We start from the raw sequence: 22477 nt of genomic DNA on the forward strand, positions 1-22477 counted from the left end.
ATGAAACATTTCCTGCTACCTAAAAACACAGAAGTACAGTGGCCTGGGCAAACAGAAGGGAAATTCTTACAGGTGAAGGGAACCAACCTAAGAATTTTTCTGAAAATTGAGTTTTTCTGACAGTTTGGTGAATTGTCCAATCTAAGATGGCTGGGACCATGAGGAATGAAAGGGCCCCATGTCTGCAGATGAGAGATTGCAGAAAGCTACTAGGAGAGCAGGTTGTCCACACTATGGAAAGCATCTTGGTTCACCGTGGTTGAGAAATTACATTCAGGAACATGGAGCTCCTTGACCATGCAACAGAAACCGGTATTTTCTAAGAGCACCTTGCCAGGAGAGAGGCCTTCTGCAGAAGACCATGCTTCTGAGATTGTCCTGGAGACCCAGGTGTGAGAATACAAGGAAGCTCAAGCCTTTACCTCCAGCAATGAAATCACTCCATCTACACTGAAGTAGTTCAGACATTTTATTTATCTTCGTCATGAACTGAGATGGCTTTAAGTATAAAAATGTGTCATTTTAGGTACCTTTGTTTTTATTACTGGGTTTAAAAGTCAAAACTTCTACTGGTAGAATATCTACTGTGCATGAATCCAGCAAATCTGCACTAATTTCAGCCTTGTGCTAGAAAGAAAATAATTCTGTAAAAACAATCCTCTTTAGTGGATCTCGGATGTCAACAACACCTTCCAGTCACCTCTAGCAAGGACTGGAAAAAAAACAATGGTCTGCAATGGGAGCAATCACATGTGGCCTGAAAACCTGCTGAAAGATAGCAGGCAAAGAATAATAATGAGTATCCATCCATCAAGTTAGGAACTACAATGAAGGGCATTTCTGCAAAATATACATAACGCAATATTAAACACTAGAGGAATCACAGAACATGCACAAATGACCACAACCTTCCCTTTGGGATTTTGCACGTGTATTTTAGTTGCTGCCAGAGCCTCTTTGCCAACCAAGGGAAGCAGCAAAAGCCTGCCTGCACTGGGTCTCCCTGCCTGCTAAGAGCAGTAGGGACGGCAATGGCCATTAAATCCTCAGAAGAGTCCTGCAGGCAGACAACGTGCAGCTCTTTCCTTAAGAAAAGGTGAAAAAATGGCCCAACACAGGCATATTGGCTTCTGAATCCCATGAGCCATGGAAGATGCTGCTGCTTTTGAGATGCATGCGGGGAGGTCAGCACCACAGTCCCTCATAGCCTCCCTCCAACAAACCTCCATCTGAAGGAACTGTGGTGTCTCCGTTTGACCCGTGCTTCCCGTCATCTCTTGAGCAAGTCTCCCCCAGTACTCCTCTGCAAAATCAACTTCTTTTGCAAGGCGTTGGATGCGATCAGGCATACCCATCATATGATCAGAAAAAGAATAAAGCTGTGCCATGTCAGGTGGTAGGAAACATCGCTGTTTGAGTCACATGAGGCCCAACCATCCAGCCACATGGTAAGGCCAGAGCTGGAGGCGTGCTTGATAACTGGTTATGTGGCTTTCTCTGTTTAAAAGAGACAGATTAAATGGTGTCAACTAATATTGTACAATTACCCGTGAAAGTGCAGAGCTGCAGTTGTCAGCTGAACTGCTTTTGCTTTACCTCTTCACTTCCACTGCATCAGGGCTTTATATTTTGTAAAAAAATAAGCACAACTTTAATGGCTGGTCACATTCCTAGCATTCCTTAACCAGAGTATTACTTCACTCATGATCTCAGATAGCTAATTAACAACAACATTAACAAGAAGTCATTTTTTTCAAGCAGCAACTGTTTATTATTGGGAAAAACATTAGGACTTTATTTTTTTTTCTTACATATACTTGATTTGAATAAAAATAATTTAAGTTTTTTATTTTTTATATTACATGAAAATAAAACAAGGACTGTGAATTCTGGAAGCAAGAAAACTTAGACAAAACTTGTTTAGCTGCTGAGATGTAGTACTTGTGTTTTTTTTAAACTCAAATAGAGAAACAATCACAATTGTCATTCCAGTGAAGAAAATTAATCCATTTATAAAATATTTTGAAGTCTGAGAACAGTATATAGTTACACTAGAAAGTATTTATAATATATTGTGTGAGTTCTAACATATTACCTAAAATATATAACTTTTCAGGCTTTACATGGTCAAATATTTTAGACCATATTCCAGTGGAAAAACACTACAAATTTATTACGAACCTCTTAAACTTCTTGTTGAATTAACTTTTATTTCCTTTTGAGGAATTTTAATATAATATTTCAAGCAATAAAATATTGCATACAAACTAGCCTGTAGAATTGTATTCACGCTAACTGGACAACTGCTGTTTTAAAGGTTGAAGCACCTTTAGAAACGATAAAGCATCACTGTTGCAGTAGCTGATGAAGAAGCAGATTTTGTGCACAGACTGGTACAATTTTCATGACATCTCTGTAAATCCAATAAAAATTACTGTTTAGTCAGTAATAGGAAATTAAACTAATGGCAATTAAAATATGCGTAAGGCTGGGGTAGGATTACAGTGTTACAAGACTGTTACAATTCTATTAATTAATCCAATCCATATTATCTGACAAAGACTTCCAACAGAAACACCGATTACTTCTTCATTTTTCTTTTTAAAATACATGCAACCTACTGTAATTTTTATTCCCTAGCTTACCACGTGTCTTTTCGGTTGAATGTGAACATAGTTCATCTTTCCATTCAGTTCTAAGGTAGCAAACACCATTCAGCATCACCTGAATGGGCTATAGCTAAAAAAAAAAAAGCCCCCAAAAGCAAAAAGGCAATTAGCATGTCAAGGTCTTGCTTTAGAACACAAACTATTATCTGTAGAAATATATGCAGGGTAAAAATGAGATGGAATTTGAACAGGTATTTAATTGCATCGAGTATTATATTAAGTTTAAAGTAACTGTCACAGTCACGGCTGTCTGATGGGCCAACAGAAAACCATTCTCCAAGTACAAGGTAAAAGTACTATTAATATGATCGTCAAAACAATCTAACCTCAGGGGTCAGTTCCCTTATAAAGGCCACTGGAAATGCTAGCCGGTATGCAGCTTGACAAACAAGCCAATGCCACCTAAATGGACAATGTCAAGCCCTTTAAAAATAAACATTTAATTTCAGGATATTTTGGAGGATTTTTTTTGTTTTGTTTTGTTCTTGGCTTTTTTATTTTTGTAACTGTCTGCTGTTTCCAGCACCATCTCGGAGGCTGAAACATTTCATTCCTTCCCCTGCCTGTTTTGTCATTTTCCACTTGGCAGATACAAACCACCACACCCTGCTGCTCCTTATGGCGCACAAGTCACTGGTATTGCCTTTTTATTTTCCTTGTCTGTTATCCATATCGTCACTGGGATTTACAGCCCTGGAATGTGATTTCTGCACTAATATGCTTTTTTTTTTTTTTTTTTTTTTTTTTTTTCCTAAGGAATGCCTTACTTTGCAACCATAGCTCTGTAAAAATATTGTCTTTTTAAATAATGAGCGGGCAGTGGCTCTTTTCAGATAAATCAGCAACGCAATTTAGAAAGACAAGGAGACATTTTTACCAGATTACAATAGTTTTAAGATCAGGAACAGTTCTGGACCTAACCTATGCCTTATGTCTTCCTTTCTAAACTCAAAATTGCTTTTAGTTTTGCCAAGAAATATTCTACTGGTCTGGACTATAGAATTTTTGAAATTATTATGCATATTTATGTTTTATGTATATTTTACTTCTCTAAATATATTACTCATTTGTTTAATTCATTCAGGATTCTACCGTACTGTCAACCAACTACAGTAACCCAGAAATATGTGCCGTATGTGGAAGGGGCTTAATCACTAAGCCACACTTTCCTACAACGCTCCAGTATTGTTGATTGGTAAAAAGCATTTCTCATTGAAATAATACTGAAGTGGAGCCCACGCCCTCCTCCATATATATGACTGTTAAGTTAATTAACTTTTCAGGACAAAACGCTGATCACATTCAATGACAAGGTATACTATCATCTTCAAGACAGCTCCAGAGGTAGCTCTGGTGGTACAACAGTGTATCTTGGGTCAAGCTTAGGCGTGAAATCCTTGAAGTTCTTAGATGCTTCAGTACCAAATACATCTAAAACTTTCCTGTTCATCAGAGCAAACCTAAAAAATGAGAGAGTGAACAGATTATTCACATAAACAAACAAACAAACAAACAAAAAATTGCTGTTAAAATTATTTCACTTCCATGAAAGACTATCCAAATCTTTGAAATGCAGGCTTCAGCCTACACTGTTTACAGATTGCAAGTTTTTCACCTTGGGCAAAAAAGACGTGAAAAAATACATTTGACAAATCTGATCACTAGTGTTTTGAGTTGATACACTTTATATAGCATGACTTATGTAAAAGGAAGAACTTTTAACTCCACAAAAAAAGCCCAAATAAACTGTACTATTGTCTTTTCCACTTGAGCGAAACATAACCTGGCCATGCCTGTTTAAGTCTGGATAACAATTTAATGGGTGTTACAACCTATTTCCATCCCTTTACTCTTCAAAACTGTTGAGTGAAAGACCTTCTAAATAATCTGCCTCTATGGAGAGTGTCAAAATTACTATTACAGATATTTGCTTCAGAGGAAATAAATGAGCAGAACTGAATTTCTCTTCCCTCTCCGCTTTCAACTAAAGCAATCTTAGAATTAATACAAGAGAGAAAAATCCAGCCAAAGTTGGACATCTGCACTGACATCATCCACCGTATCATGTTTGTACAGCCTCAGAGGTTGCCTGCGGATTGCCTCCAAGCATCCCAAGGAAAGCTTCCCACCACGTCTGGCAATGTATTAGGTCACCTAATGTCCAGCTAATAGTGTGCTGTGCCATGGGGTGTGTAGGTTTAACATGTTCCAGGGACTGGCCTCTGACTTTTCTTCTATTTTTACGGTCTGGACAGAGACAATCTCTTCTCTATGCTGTCCCTCAAACCACAGTAGGTTACATAGAAAGGACTAAAAGAAACTCTCAGGATTATCCCGACATTACCCTTTATAATCGCATTCATAAACTGATCTTCACCATGATTTGGATGCCTTGGTTCTGCCATATAGTATATCCATATAATAATGCACACTTCACTAAACTGTATTTTTATAAATCAATTAAAGCAAAGTCTATTTTAAAAGGTAAGCACGTTAACATATTAGAGTGTAAATTCTTGCTTACCACTGAAAATTTTTCATTAGGTTTTCCTTGAAAAAAAATCTTTTCCTAACTGAAATAGATGTTCTATAAAAATGTTGAATCTTCAAAGCACTCTTAAGAAATATTCAGATATTTCTATTAATACTTTTAAACATGTAGAAATACCATGTTGTAAATAACTGAATGTATTAACTGATTTCTTCAGTTTCTGTGTTTGTTTACTGGATTCTTCATATTCCACTAAAATCTGAAAGCATTCTGCCTTTCCAAGTGAAAACTGATAAAAAAGACTTCTAGTTAAACTCTCATCTGCTGAACAGTCTTAACCACATTTAAGTCTTTGCTCCTGTCATTAGACTAAATCAGCAGTTAAGAACTTCAAGTGGACTGGAAGCCACTTGAAAAGCAAAGTAAATACACAGGAAATTAGCCCACATGTACTGCTACAGCTATGCTGTTGACAGCAAATGACACAGAAAGTTGAATGTGATCAATGGTATGTTTAGGCAAGCTATAACATACCCCGATTACATACCTGCCCTTCGTTAGTCGTAAAAGAAATTTCCAGTATGAAGGTCTCAGGTTCTGAACTTCCATTACAGCCTGCAAGAAGAATAATCTGTAAGAGCCAGCTGTGCAAGGGTCAGGGGAGAGCCTCATCTGGTACATTATATTGCCAAAAGCAGTGATTATTAAAGGATGGTTACAGAAACATACGTGTATATGTTATACATTATACACACATATATAAATTCCTCTTATGTTTCATAAAAAAATAAACTAAAAGCAACTGTGATCATCCCACAATGTCCAACACTAGCAGCAGATAAACTGCTCACAGCTGAATTCAATGCTCCATCTGAGCACCACCAGCAGAGCCTGGTATTCCCAGAAGACTATCTTTCAGAAGTGGTGGCAATTAATTTAGATCTCATTGTTGTGTAGAGAAAGCACAAATAATTCTAATCATATTTTCTGCAGTCACCTTTACGTATCCCTTTCCATATCTGAGATAATCTTTCTATTTGACTACTTTTCCATCTCACTCATGAATGTAGTGAGAAAAAAACACCTCAGTATAGATCCCTTTGCTAATTTCTCTCTTCTTCCTCCCCACTAAACCTAGTAATTTATTTTGAGTCTTGAATTCCTTTTTCAACTAGTCATTAAGTAATGAAAAAAAACCTTTCCTCTTTCTTCATAATAACTTCATTTCTTTTAGCTCCATGTGATGATCCTTGCCAGAAGTATTTTGAGATCTCAATGTCACAGACTGTCTGGCACATCCCCAGTACTAAAAAATATTAGTTTACTTTGATATTAGAATGAGAAATAACCCCAAATAAATGGAAGCAACGAGGAGTAGGAGTGGTGGATCTCTTCTGTTAGGTCCAAGTCAGCAGAAAGCTGCTTTATGGTAATTTTGTTTTCTCTTTATTGAGGGGCACAAAAACAGATTTCATTTTCTAGAAAGGGGCAGATGTAGTGGAATAGTGTAGAGAGTAATTGGGTGCCACTGAAAAGGAGATTTTATAGTTAATGCAGCCAATAAAGGGGCTGAAGATAGGAGTACATAATTGACTTAGAAAGGATAAAATAGCTTGTTTCAAATGTACGACTTAAGATTTCCTTGCTAATTTTTGCAGATTCTTTCAGACAGCTAACTTTATTTCAAGTTAGTTGAGAGGGAAAACTTCATTAAAAAAAAAAAAAAAGTAATATTACAATAAATTGTTTGCCTCCTTGAGAAATGGTCCTTTCATATGCTTGTGAAAGTCCACACATTTATATTCATCTCCTGGGTCAATGTGTTTTTAGATCCTTCCCAAAGAATTCAAAGTTTGTGTAATGTATTGAGTTACAAATATGTGAGAAATTTGAGTCACAGAAATGATCTTCCCACAGTGACACTCAAAAACAGGTTGTAGGAGTCCTGATTCACAACATCTTGCTGAAATTACTACATGAAATTTTTCCTATTTCACTGTATTCTCATTCCATTCAACATTTCAGTTAAACTCAGAAAAGTTTGTATGCTATTCAAAGACAACATACTTACTGCCTGAAAGCATATTGATGTAGAAATGGCATAGATGATGCTGTCTGCATGAGGAAAATAGGGAACCTTTCCTGCTTCAATGCCTTTGAAGTATATCGTCTACAAAGATAAACAAAATACTCTGAATAAAACAAAATAAATTTAACGTAGCTTTTTACATTTATTATACATTTTCAAAGTTACAGGCCAACACTACTAATCAATGCTCATATAATTTGGTATATGTCCGTAAATGTGTTATTGATTGAGCTTGCTTAGAAAAGTTATCCAAGATCAATAGAATAAATGGCTATAAATGCACAGAACAGGACTTAGCAACATCTGGGGTGTTAAAAGGGTAGTATAGATCTTAAAGATAAAAAAGGGAAAGTTTGCTATGATAAATTCTTTATTTTAAAAAAGCAGAAGAATAATACAATAACTATTCCAACAAAGTGAATATTCACTGTTCTTAAACAGCTTGAAATCACATACTTTTATTTCTGAGAAAACATGTAAAGTTTATTTTCCTGAGCACAGCTTGACCTTCCAAAGCAGCACACGCCTCTTTGGTCAGTTACCCTTGGCTTGCGTAAGACAATAAAAGTAGTTTAAAAAAAATATGAAAGAAAGAAAGAACACACAGCACTTTTCTTATTTCACTGCAGCCACAATGTCTCAAACTCTGGAGAAAACCAGCAGCAATACAAGATACTATTCGTGTTTGTTTTTTTTTTCCATCTGATATTCCAAAAGTCAGTATGGACAACTCAGAGTTGCTTTTATGCAACCATTACATGAACTACCTTCAGAGCTTGAATCTAGGATTACAAGGAACAGGAATAAGCAGAGTATAACTTCCCTTTTATGTTTAATTTATACTTAAAAGAAAAATACATTCCTTTTTATTCTTGTTAAAATGAATTCTGCACCCATAAAGGGGATGGATAAATATTACTAGGGAATGAAGCCCTTGAAGTCTGCAGGAGAAAGCTTTGTGATTCAGGGATGACGCATAACAGGAGAACACTGTCGACTTATTCCAGTGTTGCTGCTGGGGAAATAACCAGCACTAAGTCTTGATTTTATGGAAAAATCACAGTAAGAAATCAAAAGCTGGTTAGCAACGTATAATCAACATAGAAAACTCTACAAACATTCTTTTTTTTTTTTTTTTTTTTTTTTTTTGCCCCTACAGGCTCCCAGTTTTAACAAGTTCATAGAAATAATTCAAACCGGATAAATGGTAATTAGAGCAAAGTTCTTTGCAAAGCCGGGAATTCAATCAGATGAAGCATACTGACAAACAACTTCAGCTATAGACTAAAATCTAAGCTATTTTGAGTTATCTTAGATTGCTGAATGCCAAAATTAGGGAACAAAGGCAGGAAGTTAAGCTGTAGCTTTTGGCAATAAATCTGCAATTAAGGGCTAGTTTTGATTTATGTTTCTGGCAGAATAGACAAAATCCGCATTCTTGAAACTTTTAGATTGAAAAATCTGCAAAAGCTACAAGGCAAAGAGCTATCAGAAAAGATTACCAAAAATCATGGAGAATATACATGAAGACCAGTGTATAAAGACCTTTTAAAATGAAACCCATAAAGGAAAATAAGAAAGAAATGAGACCACAGAATGGCACTGCCACTCGGCATGTACCTACTAAAACACAGCACCACTATACAACTCTGTGTTACACTGCAATGTTCTGACAAAGCTTATAAAGTTCATTATCCGCCTTGAAAAAATATATACAATAAAGAGCTCTGTTACAAGGTTAACATCCTACCTCTACTAATTTGGACGCCAGATACATAGAGATAGTAGTACTTTTGTAGAACATCATAGAAAGTCCTGCTAGACAGCCTGTAACAATTAGAAAACACAAGCATTATTAAGGTTGTGATTTATTGCTGCTGTTTGTTGCCATACATCATTTAATTTACCTTACAATTTTAATGAAAGTCTTTATTTGAAAATGCTTGTAACACTACTGTGTGTTCCACTACTTGAAACACCACCAACACAGCCTTAATATATACAGTACTATTTTTATCACATCATTCTGGAAAGGGAACAGGAGGACAGACATCCAACTATGTGCACTACAGAAATACTTGCAGAATCCCAACACAGGCAATATGGGCTTCTTATCATGGACTCACCAGCTACAAGTGCATGAAGCTCATCATCTAGGTTTCGTACCCAGCGCAGGAAGCAGCTAGTACCCTGTAGGTGAACAGACAGCAGGATTAGCCCAAGTTATTTCTCTTTCAGCATTCACAGACCGGAGATACCCTGCTGTAAACTAGTAATACAGCACACAGCATGAATTAAGGATGTAGTGTGACAATACCCTTAATCCACACTACCTGAAGAATTTTATTTTTAGTTGTTTACTATTAATGTTCTTTTCAGAATCAGAGAGCAAAATAATTTAGTTTAAAATAACAATCTAATTCATGTGTGTTCAGAAAAGCTAAACTTGAGAACATCTTCATTTGCTCTAGTTGTCTTGACTCTCCCATGAGAAGTCTGTCACATCCTCTGCATTGTTTTTTCCAACTGTTTTGGAAATCCATACTTTGCTGCCAAATTTTATCCCTGGTAAATTTCTGTTTGTTTCCAAATAGCTGGAGACTTGCTTAGCAGGGCCAGATCCAGTGCCGATGGCACTGGGACAACATTATATAAGTCTGTATGACAGCCTGCCGACATCTACTTTGATATATGTGTCAGCCTTAAAATCCATCTAATGTGTGCTTTTCAATGAACAAAAGAATACTTTATATTGGAAGAGATTTCTAGAGATCATCTGGTCCAATCTCCAGGTCTCATTAGAGCAGGTTGATCAGGAACTCCTCCAATTAAGTTCTGAGCATCTCCAAGAACAAAGACTATATAGCCTTACCAGCCAACCTGTTTCAGTGTTAGGCAACCCTCACAGGAAAAAATATTTCCTTATATTTCAACAGAATTTCCTGTATTTCAACTTGAATCCATCCCCTTTCATCCTGCTACTGCATAACTCCAAGAACAGTTTGTCTCCGTTTTCTCTGCACCCTCCAGGAGGCATAAATAGCAGTAAGATCTCCCATCAGCTTTTCTTTTTCCATGCTTAAAACCTGGTTCTCTTTGCAAATCAGATGACCCAGTCCTCAGATCAACTTGGTGGCCCTCAGGTGAACTCACTGCAGTATTTCAGGTTGTATCAGGAATAGTGTAGCCAGCAGGGCCAGGCAGGTGATCATCCATCCGCCTGTGCTCTGCTCTGGTGAGGCCGCACCTCGAGTGCTGTCTTCAGTTTTGGGCCCCTCACTACAAGAAGGACATCGAAGCTCTGGAGCATGTCCAGAGAAGGGCTACAAAGCTGGTGAAGGGCCTGGAGCACAAGTCCTGTGTGGAGCGGCTGAGGGAAGTGGGGGTGTTTGGTCTGGAGAAGAGGAGGCTTAGGGGAGATCTTACTGCTCTCTGCAGCTACCTGAAAGGAAGGGGTGGGGAGCTGGGGTCGGCTTCTTCTTGCAGATAACTAGTGAATGGCTAGAAGGAATGGCCTCAAGTTGCACGAGGGGAGGTTGAGGTTGGAAATTAGGAGAAATTCCTTCTCAGAAAGAGCAGTCAAACATTGGAACTGGCTGACCATAGAGGTGGTAGAGTCACTGTCCCTGGGGGTGTTTAAACAAAGGGTAGATGTGGTGCTTAGGGACATGGATTAGTGGGCAATATTGGTGGTTGGTGGACAGTTGGACTAGATCATCTTAGAGGTCTTTTCCAACCTTAATGATTCTATGATTTCAAAGTCTTGAACAATACATTGAAATGAAAAAAATACAGAAGAAGAAAATGTCTGTGTCCCAAAACTGAATACAACGCTCAACTTTATTACTCAAATTTGAGTAGTAAATTTACTTTTTAAATCTTATTTTAAAAAAAGGTAACCAGGATACCATAGCTGACTGGTTTTTTATAAAACCTTATTTGCTATTTGCTGACAATAATTAACAGTAAGGGGGACACAAAATATTAATAGTACAGCTACTACAAAGGCATTTCAGACTGCCCTCGGGAACAAGTTTGACTTTTGTTTTAAGTAAGGCAGAATATAATTCCTTTGGGTTCAAAATGCATCAAGAAATGTTTTGGCTGTGATTCAATCTTTTGGACTGATTAGGATCTCTATTAATAGCCCTACATGCTTAACTCAAACTGGAAGATAAACATAATGCAACTCAAATTTATGGAATGCAAACAACAACAGAAAGCACCTACTTACTAAATTACAAATACAGATCAGAGTATTTGACCCTCATAAAATTAATACCCATAGAACTAAATTATACTTCAGTTGCAGTGGGAGGTTTTAAAACAAATCAAAATCATTTCAGTTTTTGCAATTTAAATACTTTTATTCTCTGGAGGCACTTTTCCTAAAATTTGAGCAACAAACTAATTTTCAAGTAAACTCTGAATATGTCATTTGCACTTTGACATCAAAAATTTTAAACTCGGTAACCTTAAAAATTCTTGTGTTTCAATCCAACTGCACTTTGAGATTCTGTTTTGCTTATATACAAGGGTTTTAAAAAAAATTCAGTAAGTAACGTTCAGTCAGAATAATACAGAATTGTCTTAACTTTGGAGAGAAGTGAAGTGTCAGTTGAAAAATTACATGTGTGATTAGGAACATAAAAGCGCAAAAGCTGCTTCAGCACGGCAGTATGTAATATACTCTCCCTTACAGCATGTGTTTGGTTACATTCTGTTTGGCATTAATACACGTAATTCAATTAACTTCAACAATGTTGAATGAATGTGTATCAGTTCACAATCTGTCATCTTATAATGGTGCAGAAGGGTCGATTTCCAAGTGGTAACTGCTATGTCTCAGTTGCACATGATGTATGTTCTGCAAGCTCCTGCTATTTAGTGTCAAGTAAGGATTCCAGAGACATTTGAGCCAAAAAATCTGCAAATGGCTTCTCTTTGGCAACAATGCTGTTACTGCAGTCATCACTTGTGTCTCCATGAAAATGTTTCTGTGTAAAAGAAAGTCCCTTTGAAATCTGAATTCACTTTCTCTGAAGTATGCCTATCTCCTGATACTGATGTCATGCTTCAAAATCTATCTGGTTAATTCAGAAATGACAAAAAATAGAAGGAATGGAAGATCTGTTTGCTGTTCATGGTTTGATTATCACAACGCTATAGAATTTGTCAGTGCCATTCTGTAGAAACCAGTGTGAGTAATATGAAGTGGCTAGACTTTTTACCTCATCCTGATGTTCTGAAAAGCAAAATTAAAAAAGTGGCATTCGACACTCTGTATGTTATAAGCTTACTTTGTATATACTGACAAAAGATCCCAGGAAAGCTCCAAGCTGGAAATTTTCCTTGTTGTAGAAGAGTGAAAGTAGCCGGGATGGCTCTGTAAACAGATGCCGGAAGGTGGACGGGATCCGAAGGCAACACTGGATCAGGTAACCAATGCTAAACATCCTAATGAAGCCCTAGAGAAAACAGGAAGAAACCACAAACTCAGAAGAAGGAAAATAAAAAATGTCTACAGAAGTACTTATTATTGACAGCGAGCAGTTAAAAACCTATTCTGCATATACTACAGAAAATGCATTTCTATCTTCAAACTTTTTTTTCCTGTCCTGATTCCCAGTAAAACAGCAAAAGCAATAAAATCATAAACAATTGAATCTCCTTTAGTTTGTATGAATATCTCATAGGCCTCAAAGGACAAACTCTATTTGTCTTCTGCTCCAAAATTCTGTCCTGTGCAAGAATCCTGATGTCTTCCAGGTTACTGACCAGTTTTTAGCCACAAATGCGTACACAGAGGAAAGTAGTGTGGTGGGGAAAAAAAAAAAAAAAGAGCACTTTTACACACAAATGTCTGGAGAAAGCACTAAAGCAGTAAAAAGTCCACACAAAATAAATTTCAGAAAGTGGGAGGATTAGAAATTGACCCTGATGGCTTGGCACATGCTCATGCACTTTCCCTCAACCAAGCTGGAGGCTTCAGGAAGTGTGCAGCAATAAAAAATACAGACCCGAAGGGGAGATTTTGTCCAGAAATATTGAATAAGGATAATGTGGGTTCAAATAATATTTTCTTCCTCTTCCACCTTAGATACAGATCTGCTATTTTATATCTCATCACGAAAATACACTGACTGTTTCTTTCCAAATCTTCTTCCCCAGCTTCTTGTAACTTCCTCCAAGCTTCCTATCATCACTCTTACCCCGTGGCTGAACTTCTCAGAGAATTCTGAATAAAATCTATCCATTGTTTGGATGGAAGATACCTCATCTGAAAACTATCCGAACGCCGTGCACTCATTGTTGGCAAATAAGGCAGGACCCAATGCTCGTGATTTCTCCAGCCCATTTTTTTAGAGCATACACAGGGACACTCAGATAATTGTAGAGACAGTGGTAACTGTCAGAGGCTGCAATTGAGCAACCTGTCCAACTCAGAAACTCCAAACATTTTTGCCTCCTGTAGAATTTTCTAATGCATCATAAAGCTCATAAAACTATTCTGGTTAAACATCCAGTAATAAACTTCTTGAAACAATTACTCTCCCTGACAACACTCAATAAGTGTTTATAGGAATCAAGTAAAAGAAACTATTTTTTGTCATCTGGTGATCACATCATAGAATAATAGAATGGCTTGGCTTGGAAGGGACCTTAAAGACCATCTGATCCTACCCCACTGCAGGGACACCTCCCACCAGACCAGGTTGCTCAAAGCCCCATACAGCCTGGAGTTGAACACTTCCAGGGATGGGGCATCCACAGCTTCTCTGAGTTCCAGTACCTCACCACCCTCTGAGTGAAATAGCTATGATCCAATAGCTATGCATGAAAATTTTCCATTTCTTCTTCTACTACTTTTAAAGGTATGTAAATTGTACTTACTGAACAGCTACTGTCCCAGTGTTTTGTGATCGTATGTAATGAAAATGCTGACAGAAAGGTATGTATGGTAGGCAGAGTTCTAAGTACACTGTGAATTTTGTGTAGTTATAATGTCAAAGCTAAGATGAACATAAATCCGCACCGAAAATAAAGACGTAATCTAGCATGAAGTACACAGCCCTCATCTTGAAAAAAAATTAAAAAATAAAAGAGATGATCACAATACCAGGTACCATTATATAAAAAAAAAAAAAGTCCTAAAAATACCAGTTATGATCAAAGCCCAGTGAGAACAAACAACAAGGTACATTTGATTTTTTTTTCCTGGCTGTAGGAAAGACCATTCAGATGGGATGAGGAACACCACATCAGGACACACTTCAGTTCCAGCTGGCAAAGAGTCAAATATATACCCGCCATTTTATTTTTATGAGTTGCAAACTTAGAAGTGCTGAACTGTAGGATTAAGGCTTAGTTTTGATGCACAGCAAGCAGCAGTAAGTAGTGCACAAAGTCTTTCCATTTAGCTCATTAAATCAACCAGGCGATTACATATCACATATTTATAGGTGCTTTTCAAAATCACAAAAAGTATTACATTTTAGATCATATAATCAATGCATGATATTGTTACTTTTATCTTCCATAAAAACACCTCTAATAATAAAGGATGTAGGAAACAGTAAAGTGTATGTAGGAAACCATAATAAACTTAAGTGAGATAAGTAAACCCTGTTACAAGCTATTTCTCCACAGAAATTTAAAACTGGGACTCAGATCAGCCAGATGTAGCAGCACAGTAAAACTACGTATCTGCTAAACTCAGGGAATAATTCTTTTGAGAAATATATTTCTTAGAAAGTTAATAATACAGTCAAGATATTGGTCAAGATATTGGCTATAACTCACATCCAGATATACACATGTGCACATAAACAGAGTCCAAGATTATAACAGTTTTGTTATAACAAAAAAACGAGTCAACCTGTTGCAGTGTACTAGGAATTAGTTCTCTAAAATAACTCTGTTCGTGTACAGAAAAAAAAAAAAAAATCTTTGTTCTGGGTATACAGTAGCCCATGTTCAATCAAGAGACAGAATATCCAGCTACAATCATTAGAAAATAATCTCATATTCATTTTGGTCATATTCCTCATTGGGTACCTTGTGTGAGCCACCTGTTATCATCTGCAGAACTCAGAGAAAAAAAGAAACTGCTCCTGGCTAAGTTTTCCTCATTGTAATCAATAGGAATCACAAAAGAAAAATACTGTTCAACTGCCTCTGTTAGCCTGCCACGCTCTCCTCAAGCACTTAGAAAACCAAGGTATTTTGGATTGCATGTATTCAGAATCAGAAGGGAAGTTGATGAAATCAGGTGTTAAAGCCATTATTAGATGCTACATAAAGCTATTATGTATTATGTCCACTACTAATGTGCATTGAAGTATGAAGCAGGAGAGAAAGAGCATGCAATGGTAATTAAGCACAGATATGATAATGGTAAAACAAGATGCTCAAGGGTAAGGGAATATATAGCACAGAAGGACATTTTTGGCAATAAGCAGCTCATCTGATCAATATGAGATTAGAAATCCCCCTTAGAGAAACAGAATTACAACACCATGATTAAATTGTGCCTCCTGACAGTTATTACTGGCTGACTGCAAGTAGAGCCCTAGAGAGAACTGAAAATGCTTTCAGAATCTTGGACCTTTAAAAACCCAAATACGTAAAAATAACACTTTTCCCTCACATTTTAATAAAAACCAGTCACAGAAATGCAGGAAATTCAAAGATCTGACTGTCACTTCATTGGTATTTCCCTAGTTATATTATTACTGTCAAGAATGATTTATGCTATAATATTATACAAGACTGGTACAAGTATGAAGTATAGTTCAAATGCATAATTGATTTCTCTACAGAGATAATAGCCTTTGAAACTATTCTTTTTCTTCATTTTTAGTCAGGTCAAGATTTATTTCTGCTCCACTGGGAGCTGAACGCTGGGTTTTCATTATAGCTTCTCCCCTCATCCCCCCAGGTATATGAAATGTGAACAAAATGACGCTGAATAAACAACTGAAGTGGACAGAGAGTTCTGAATATCCCCTTTTAATTTTTTCCTGTTCTTCTCATCATTAACATGTCTACCTTTCCCCCTCCCCAAAAAAACAATAAGGGAAGCAGTGTGGGCCCAGTCTGCTCTAATTTGAGGAACTCTCAACCTGAAATGAGATTTAGTCCCTCCACTAGAGTAATTCAACACTATGAACTCCTATTCCTTTGCCACCCTTCTATTTCAAAGGCACTTCAAACTCATTGTATTCCATAATAGCAGAATCACCTTCTTATTTACGAAGTCACAAGCAAAAACAACCTTCTAGAAGATTCAGACAGTTTTCCACAGAGAAGAGGTATCAATTCTATTGATACGCTAAGAGAAAACCCTATGTTATTTCTAGCAGTGCTTCTGGAATAATATAGGGTTATGAGGGTACTGATAGATGTATACCCACATGGTGCTGAGCTTGAAAAAAACAACACCCTAAAGAAAAATCACAACCCATGAATGAGATAGCAAATGGACTGAGATAGTGGTGAGAGGTTGAGAAGAAAAAACTAATTGATGCAGCAAAGTTTCACAGACCTATCCAACTGCCAAACCTGTAGCACTCTGTAGATCTATTACCATACAACCAGGAAACAAAAGATCCTAGGAAGTTGGGCACTATTTTTACATCTGCGCGTATAATGCTGACTTATCTTGATGGTTGTATGTGGGTGCCACCAATACGAAATGCAATATAAATTACTGTTTTATAGAATAAATTATTAAGCAAAGAATTGTATGGAAATAATCCACTCCAGTCTCATATACCCCATAACTGTCTTTTGATTGCTGTCTTCAGTTAGTCCCTGAACAAGACCTTTCTATACTGAAGCCATGCTAAATTTTCTGTTACCTTGTGTGCCATTAGAAGAGATAAAATGCAACAGTTTTCAAGACAGGCAGATTTTGAACAAAGCAATGGTAAATAAGGTGGTAAGTGATTCTTCCTCCTAGTTCCAAGGCCAAAACAAAATTATTATTTTAATCAAGCTTTTGTTAAATATATCATACCTCCAACAGAAAGGTGACATAACTACACTGAACTGTTTGTGAAGGCTCTACTATCTTCTCTAATCCTAATCCAGCAGAACACTTAAGCACCGTCTCAGATCCCACCAAGTTCAGTGCAACTCATATTTATGTTGCACAGTAGTATGCTAATGTACTGCAGTGTGAACAACACAGAATGATACACTACATACAAATACTTAAATATTGTGCTAGATCTCTTCTGGTGGTAAACATAACCATACCTCTGGTAAGATAACATAAACTTCATATAAAAATTCTAAAAAGTTGTCTTTTAAAGTAAAGCACCTGAAAGTGCTCAAATCAATCTCTGCTGCTCCATAAGTAAAAATTAGTACATTATTAAGAGATCAAGATCTTCTGCAGTCTTAACAGCTCTGAAAAAATGCATAGCAGGTGGTACCACCTGTGCCAATCTAACACCAGCCAAAACAGTCTCCTCTACACAGCACTCCTCTGAAAAACTATGCGCTGATCCCATTGTAGAGGAGGACAAATTATGCCACTGGGCATGGCCAACTCTTCCTGTGCACAGCAACTGGGAGCAATCTCTCATTACTCTGACCCCTTAAAATAAATGAATGGGAGAGTGAGCCCAAAGCCAGCCCCAGTGTGCCAGAAACGTACAGCTGTATGCGCGCTGCTGCTGCTCTGTCTGCCGAAGCAGCACATTCCAGGTGCTTTATTTCGGTTGGAGTCACAAGTGGGCTCAGCCGCGAAGTGCATCACATAGTTAAACAAGTTCCTTGCTCACCAGTCCATTTTCCCCCACACGTTTTACTTTATTCATTCACTTCAGCTAAAGATGAGAAAACTTTAACCCCTGTCTCATCCATAATTGAGAAAATCTGTTTTCAGGCTTGTCGCATTTTCAATGGAGAAAGAATGAGTAACAGGCTCCTTTCTCATTTCCCAAGTATACGTTTTTTCTGACCAGAGACTTTTACCCTGTGTGTGCCAGAGTTTGTCAATCTAACGTCTTCTGCACTTACTTTAATACAATATGAAATGCAATTATCTTCATAGTGTTTACAGCATCTATGCCTTGGGCCATGTTTGCACCTGCAAAAAGCACAATGAAACACATATTAACTTGTAGCTGTTTTCAGTGTAATCAACAGGAGACTTCATAAATTTTACTTGCCTAAAAATACATAAAGTGTTATTTTCCCACCACAATTTTTCCTATTACCTACTGAAGGGCACTGTGAGCTTTTATGATGCCATAAAAGGACAATAAAACAAAACAATACTCTCGTTGTGCAGCAGAAGTGTCTGCACACTTATTGTGATCCAATCCCTTTTCTTGCCATGCCATACCTATAAATACAAAATTAAGCAACAAATTTTCTGCTTCTCAACAAGAAGAAGCTATGGGACAGAACTCTAGTGGGATTACCCTTCCTGGTCTGTCTGTACTCCACGGTTCTGGAAGCGTGTGACTTTGTATTTGTGTCCTTACATTTTTCATAGCATTTTAAGGTCTATTGGAAGGCAATATAGACCATACAAGTGCACAGAGATACCCTGTGAGACTTCTTTCAATTATAAGCATTTCACTACTGGGTTAAGTCTGCTCCTGCATAGATTTTTGTGTGGCTCTTATTTCAGACTGCAAATTTGACCTTCAGCATATAAAAGAGACTGGCTTGGGATGGTGAGATTCATGGATTGTGCAGTTGTTAGCCCTGCATTATGGAGAATTATAAAGAAGTAATGTCATACCAGGTCTGAACATTATATTTCGCTATAGCCATGCAAGTTTTAGTATGCAAGCTTTAATACGAAATAAATTACACAATTTATATACTGTGCCAAATATCTTGGAAGTTTTGAATCATGTACTATAAAGTCTAATGGCTATAAATCATCTGTGAGGTCAGTTTATGTAGCAAAAATTGTAATGAGAATGTGATCAGGTTACAGGCATTTAGACTCAATTATTTTGAAAAGAACCACATGGAAGAGAAAGCTGTGAGAGCATTAGGACTCAAAATTGGAAGTTTTCTGCACATCTGAGTAGGGAGTTTCAAAACCTTAATGAAAAAATATGCTTCTCCACACATAGTCCCTCATCCTAGTATTTAATCCTGGTGGAAGAGCTATGAACTAACAAACTGAATATGGAGTATTTAAGACAAATAGTTATAAACAACTCAGCTAAAAGAATCTGTGCACAGCTCACAGCTTTTTCTCTTTGTAGATATTTTTTATATGTAATACAGTCTTGCCTGAAAAGCCACTGCTGATTTTCCTCAATTTTTTCAATCCAAAGACACAACAAATCACAGGAAGTCACCCCCTGATGTTGGCCAGCTCATGTTAGCTCATTATGTGAGCAAGTAAGGTAAGCCACTACACACTGCACTTTGCAGACTTCTTTCTTGTGCTTGAGTAGGAAAAGATCTGGCCATAAATAAGATCTGGCTCCTGAAGAAGTCAGTGGAAGTGAAGTCACAGGTGGGATATGATCAGATCCCCACTCTATTTGTAATGCCACTGTCCTATAGCAAGTGCCTCCTCGTGGTACCGAATGTGTCTGAAGCAGACAAATCAAGCACAGCAGAAGCAGAACATTTGAACATGCCAGCCTGAAAAGCTGTCTGATGTCAGTTCTTTAAGCTCATAGTAAAGGACAGTAAATTGCATCCTGTAGACAGGAAGGAACCTATCTTATCTAACTTCAGATGTCGTAGATCCGACAGAACAGTTTTAGATTCACTTTTGCTTGGGAACTTCCTGACACAGGGGGCAGGCCCAGTGTTATGAGTACTACTCTAAGGCGGTTCTACTTTATGCAATACAGGGATGCAGGTCCCAAAAAAGATGATGTTATGGTAACTTAAGGTGACCTAAATAAGGAGTGCTGCTGTGTGGTTTTCCCTTCTTAATATCACTACCAGTACTACTGGAACCATGCCATGAGCCAGTCCTGCAGCAAAAGCAAATACCACTCTGCCATTTAGAATGGGTTGAACTTAAAATCCCTTGTTAGAAAACTGCACACTGCAAGTCATTTCGAATCTCTGATATGACATACAAGTCTTAAATTTCATTTTCGTTAGAGTTCATAATTTGATACTGATAATTAACCAGTAAAAATGAAGTGCAAAACACTTAAATGCAAAGCAAAAGTATTACAATATTGTCAAATACAGTGTAACAAAACATTAAAAAGAGCGAAGTAAAAATGTCTCATTTTGTTTTGTTTTCCTTTTGTATTCTTTTGTTTTCTTTTGACTCACACTTTGTCCATGAGCTTTTTTGTTAGAGCCAATAAGTTCATTCGTTGTGATATTTTTTCACAATGCTTTATCTTTCTATCTGTTTTTGAAAATGCTGCTTCAGGTGAAAATGAATGAGTTGGGATTTCTTCTTTCCCTACAATGAACCTGAAAGAAAGAAACAAAAGAGAACAAAACAACAGTTATATAAATAACTCAAAATACATAAAGGCTCCAAAGTCTCTAATACACAACTCTAAGAAGTCTGTAAAATTTTATCTGAAAACAATAAGCCAGAAATTACCCACAGGTATGCAAAAGAAGATGCATCCTAAACAGGTGCCAAAACCTGTATCTCCTTGAAGAGACTGACATAAACTTCAGATAATGGCCAAGATTGCTGCCAGGATTCTTTTTAAAACTAGGAACATGAACATTACTGGGGAAGTGCATTTCCATACAGAAGAAAAACACTGAATAAAAATACCCATAAAATATCTCAATTGTCTCCAGCAAAATGGGGCTGCATAAAGATTGATAATTACTATGGTATTTTTATAAAATATCTGTTTGTTTTTTTAAAAAATCTTCAAAATATTTTTGCTCTCACCAAGAGCATTGGCTTTGTTTTGCTTGGCATCGTCTTCAGCCCTCTTTCTTTGCCCAGAAGTTGATACTGTCAATATATGGGTTCATCCTACATGTAGAATTACTGTGTATCAAGGGCAAAGTAGGTCATGATGGTAAGACATACTGTTTCCTAACACTCTGCACTGTATTTAAAGTTACACTGTCATGAGGTAATCTTGCTGAGGGTGGCAAACGTATAAAAACTTTGTCATTTGGTTTGTGACAGAATTTCTCAGCAAATTTCAGAGAGCCCTGTTTTTGCAGGTTGTCATAGGAATGTTTCATGTCCAAATTTCTGGATTACATAATTAATTATTTAACTACTTAACTATCACTGCAAGCTCTGCATTTTCCACCACCAACTGCAGCTCAGTTTTGTTTGACTTCAGCTCAATTTTTCTCTTCACCTGTGAGCTGATACGGTGCATGCACTGGGCTATCTTAGTGGGAGAGAGGTAGCAGAGTACGTAATGGAGAGATAAATCTCTTCACACTTCTGACATCAGGCACTAAGACAGGAAAATATTGTGTAACTCCACAAATGGGTGAGTACCACCAGAAAGTCCCACTGCAAAGTAAATTCCAGGAGAGCCAGTATTACTAGTATCTCAAAGGAGTATGCTAAAAGCCCGTGCTTCAGTTGGGTGCTGGTCACGGAACTACTGTTATATTCATTCAACGTTTTGTAAATACAGAAAATGAACTCCAGGAAAAAGCATAGCAGCCTTTTGCTTCCAGGAGAATAGTAGGAATCATGAATCCCACTTTTAGAAAGAGAAAAGATAGCACTCCTTCAAAAACATGTAAGCATGCGTCTGTATTTCCTTTCTATAATGGCCCAAAAAATGAAAAGATTCTGCTCTTGCCAGCACATTATGCTTTCTTTAAAATATGCTGCATATCTCCACTTGGGAAATCTTTAGAGCAGTGTGTTTTTCTTAGGAAAACTCTTAGGAAAACTAATTTCCTACAAGGCAGCTTCCACCATGCACAATTCCTTGAAATCTGCACTTTAAGCTACATACTCCCAGAACTACTTTCCTTACTTACTTCAGTGCAGAGTATGTAAATCCTTTCAAGCCATCTTTGCACCTGAAATACAAAAACATCAGTATTTTTTATAATGGATTGCTTTTAGATGAGTTTTATAGATGAAGTATGACGTCGAAAGTCTGTGGATGAACACCAGTGTCTCATTAATGGAAAACAGCAAGTCTGAAACAACTCTGTGGCTATCCCCAACATCACAGCTGTCACCACAGCCTTGGAACATCTTAGAAACAAAGAGTAAAACATATATAAATGTCAGTGCTTCTCTCTTTTATCAAAACCAAG

General features: G+C 37.2%; 1 protein-coding gene across 2 annotated transcripts in view; it reads right to left on the reverse strand.

Moving 5' to 3' along the window:
• Nucleotides 1-2954: 2954 nt before the first annotated feature.
• TMEM135 (transmembrane protein 135) overlaps nucleotides 2955-22477 on the reverse strand; it is a 177261-nt gene continuing 157738 nt past the window's right edge. For both annotated transcript variants that reach the window (XM_035329257.1, XM_035329249.1), the window contains 9 exons: nucleotides 22193-22234; nucleotides 20534-20680; nucleotides 18281-18350; nucleotides 12550-12717; nucleotides 9376-9439; nucleotides 9000-9076; nucleotides 7232-7330; nucleotides 5708-5775; nucleotides 2955-4129 (listed from right to left, as the gene is read on the reverse strand). In XM_035329257.1, coding sequence (XP_035185148.1) covers nucleotides 3997-4129; nucleotides 5708-5775; nucleotides 7232-7330; nucleotides 9000-9076; nucleotides 9376-9439; nucleotides 12550-12717; nucleotides 18281-18350; nucleotides 20534-20680; nucleotides 22193-22234 — 868 coding nt within the window. In that variant the 3' untranslated portion in view covers nucleotides 2955-3996. The remainder of the gene's footprint in view (nucleotides 4130-5707; nucleotides 5776-7231; nucleotides 7331-8999; nucleotides 9077-9375; nucleotides 9440-12549; nucleotides 12718-18280; nucleotides 18351-20533; nucleotides 20681-22192; nucleotides 22235-22477) is intronic.

The sequence above is a fragment of the Oxyura jamaicensis genome, chromosome 1 (genome assembly GCF_011077185.1).
Source record: "Oxyura jamaicensis isolate SHBP4307 breed ruddy duck chromosome 1, BPBGC_Ojam_1.0, whole genome shotgun sequence".
In the NCBI taxonomy this organism is placed as follows: domain Eukaryota; kingdom Metazoa; phylum Chordata; class Aves; order Anseriformes; family Anatidae; genus Oxyura; species Oxyura jamaicensis.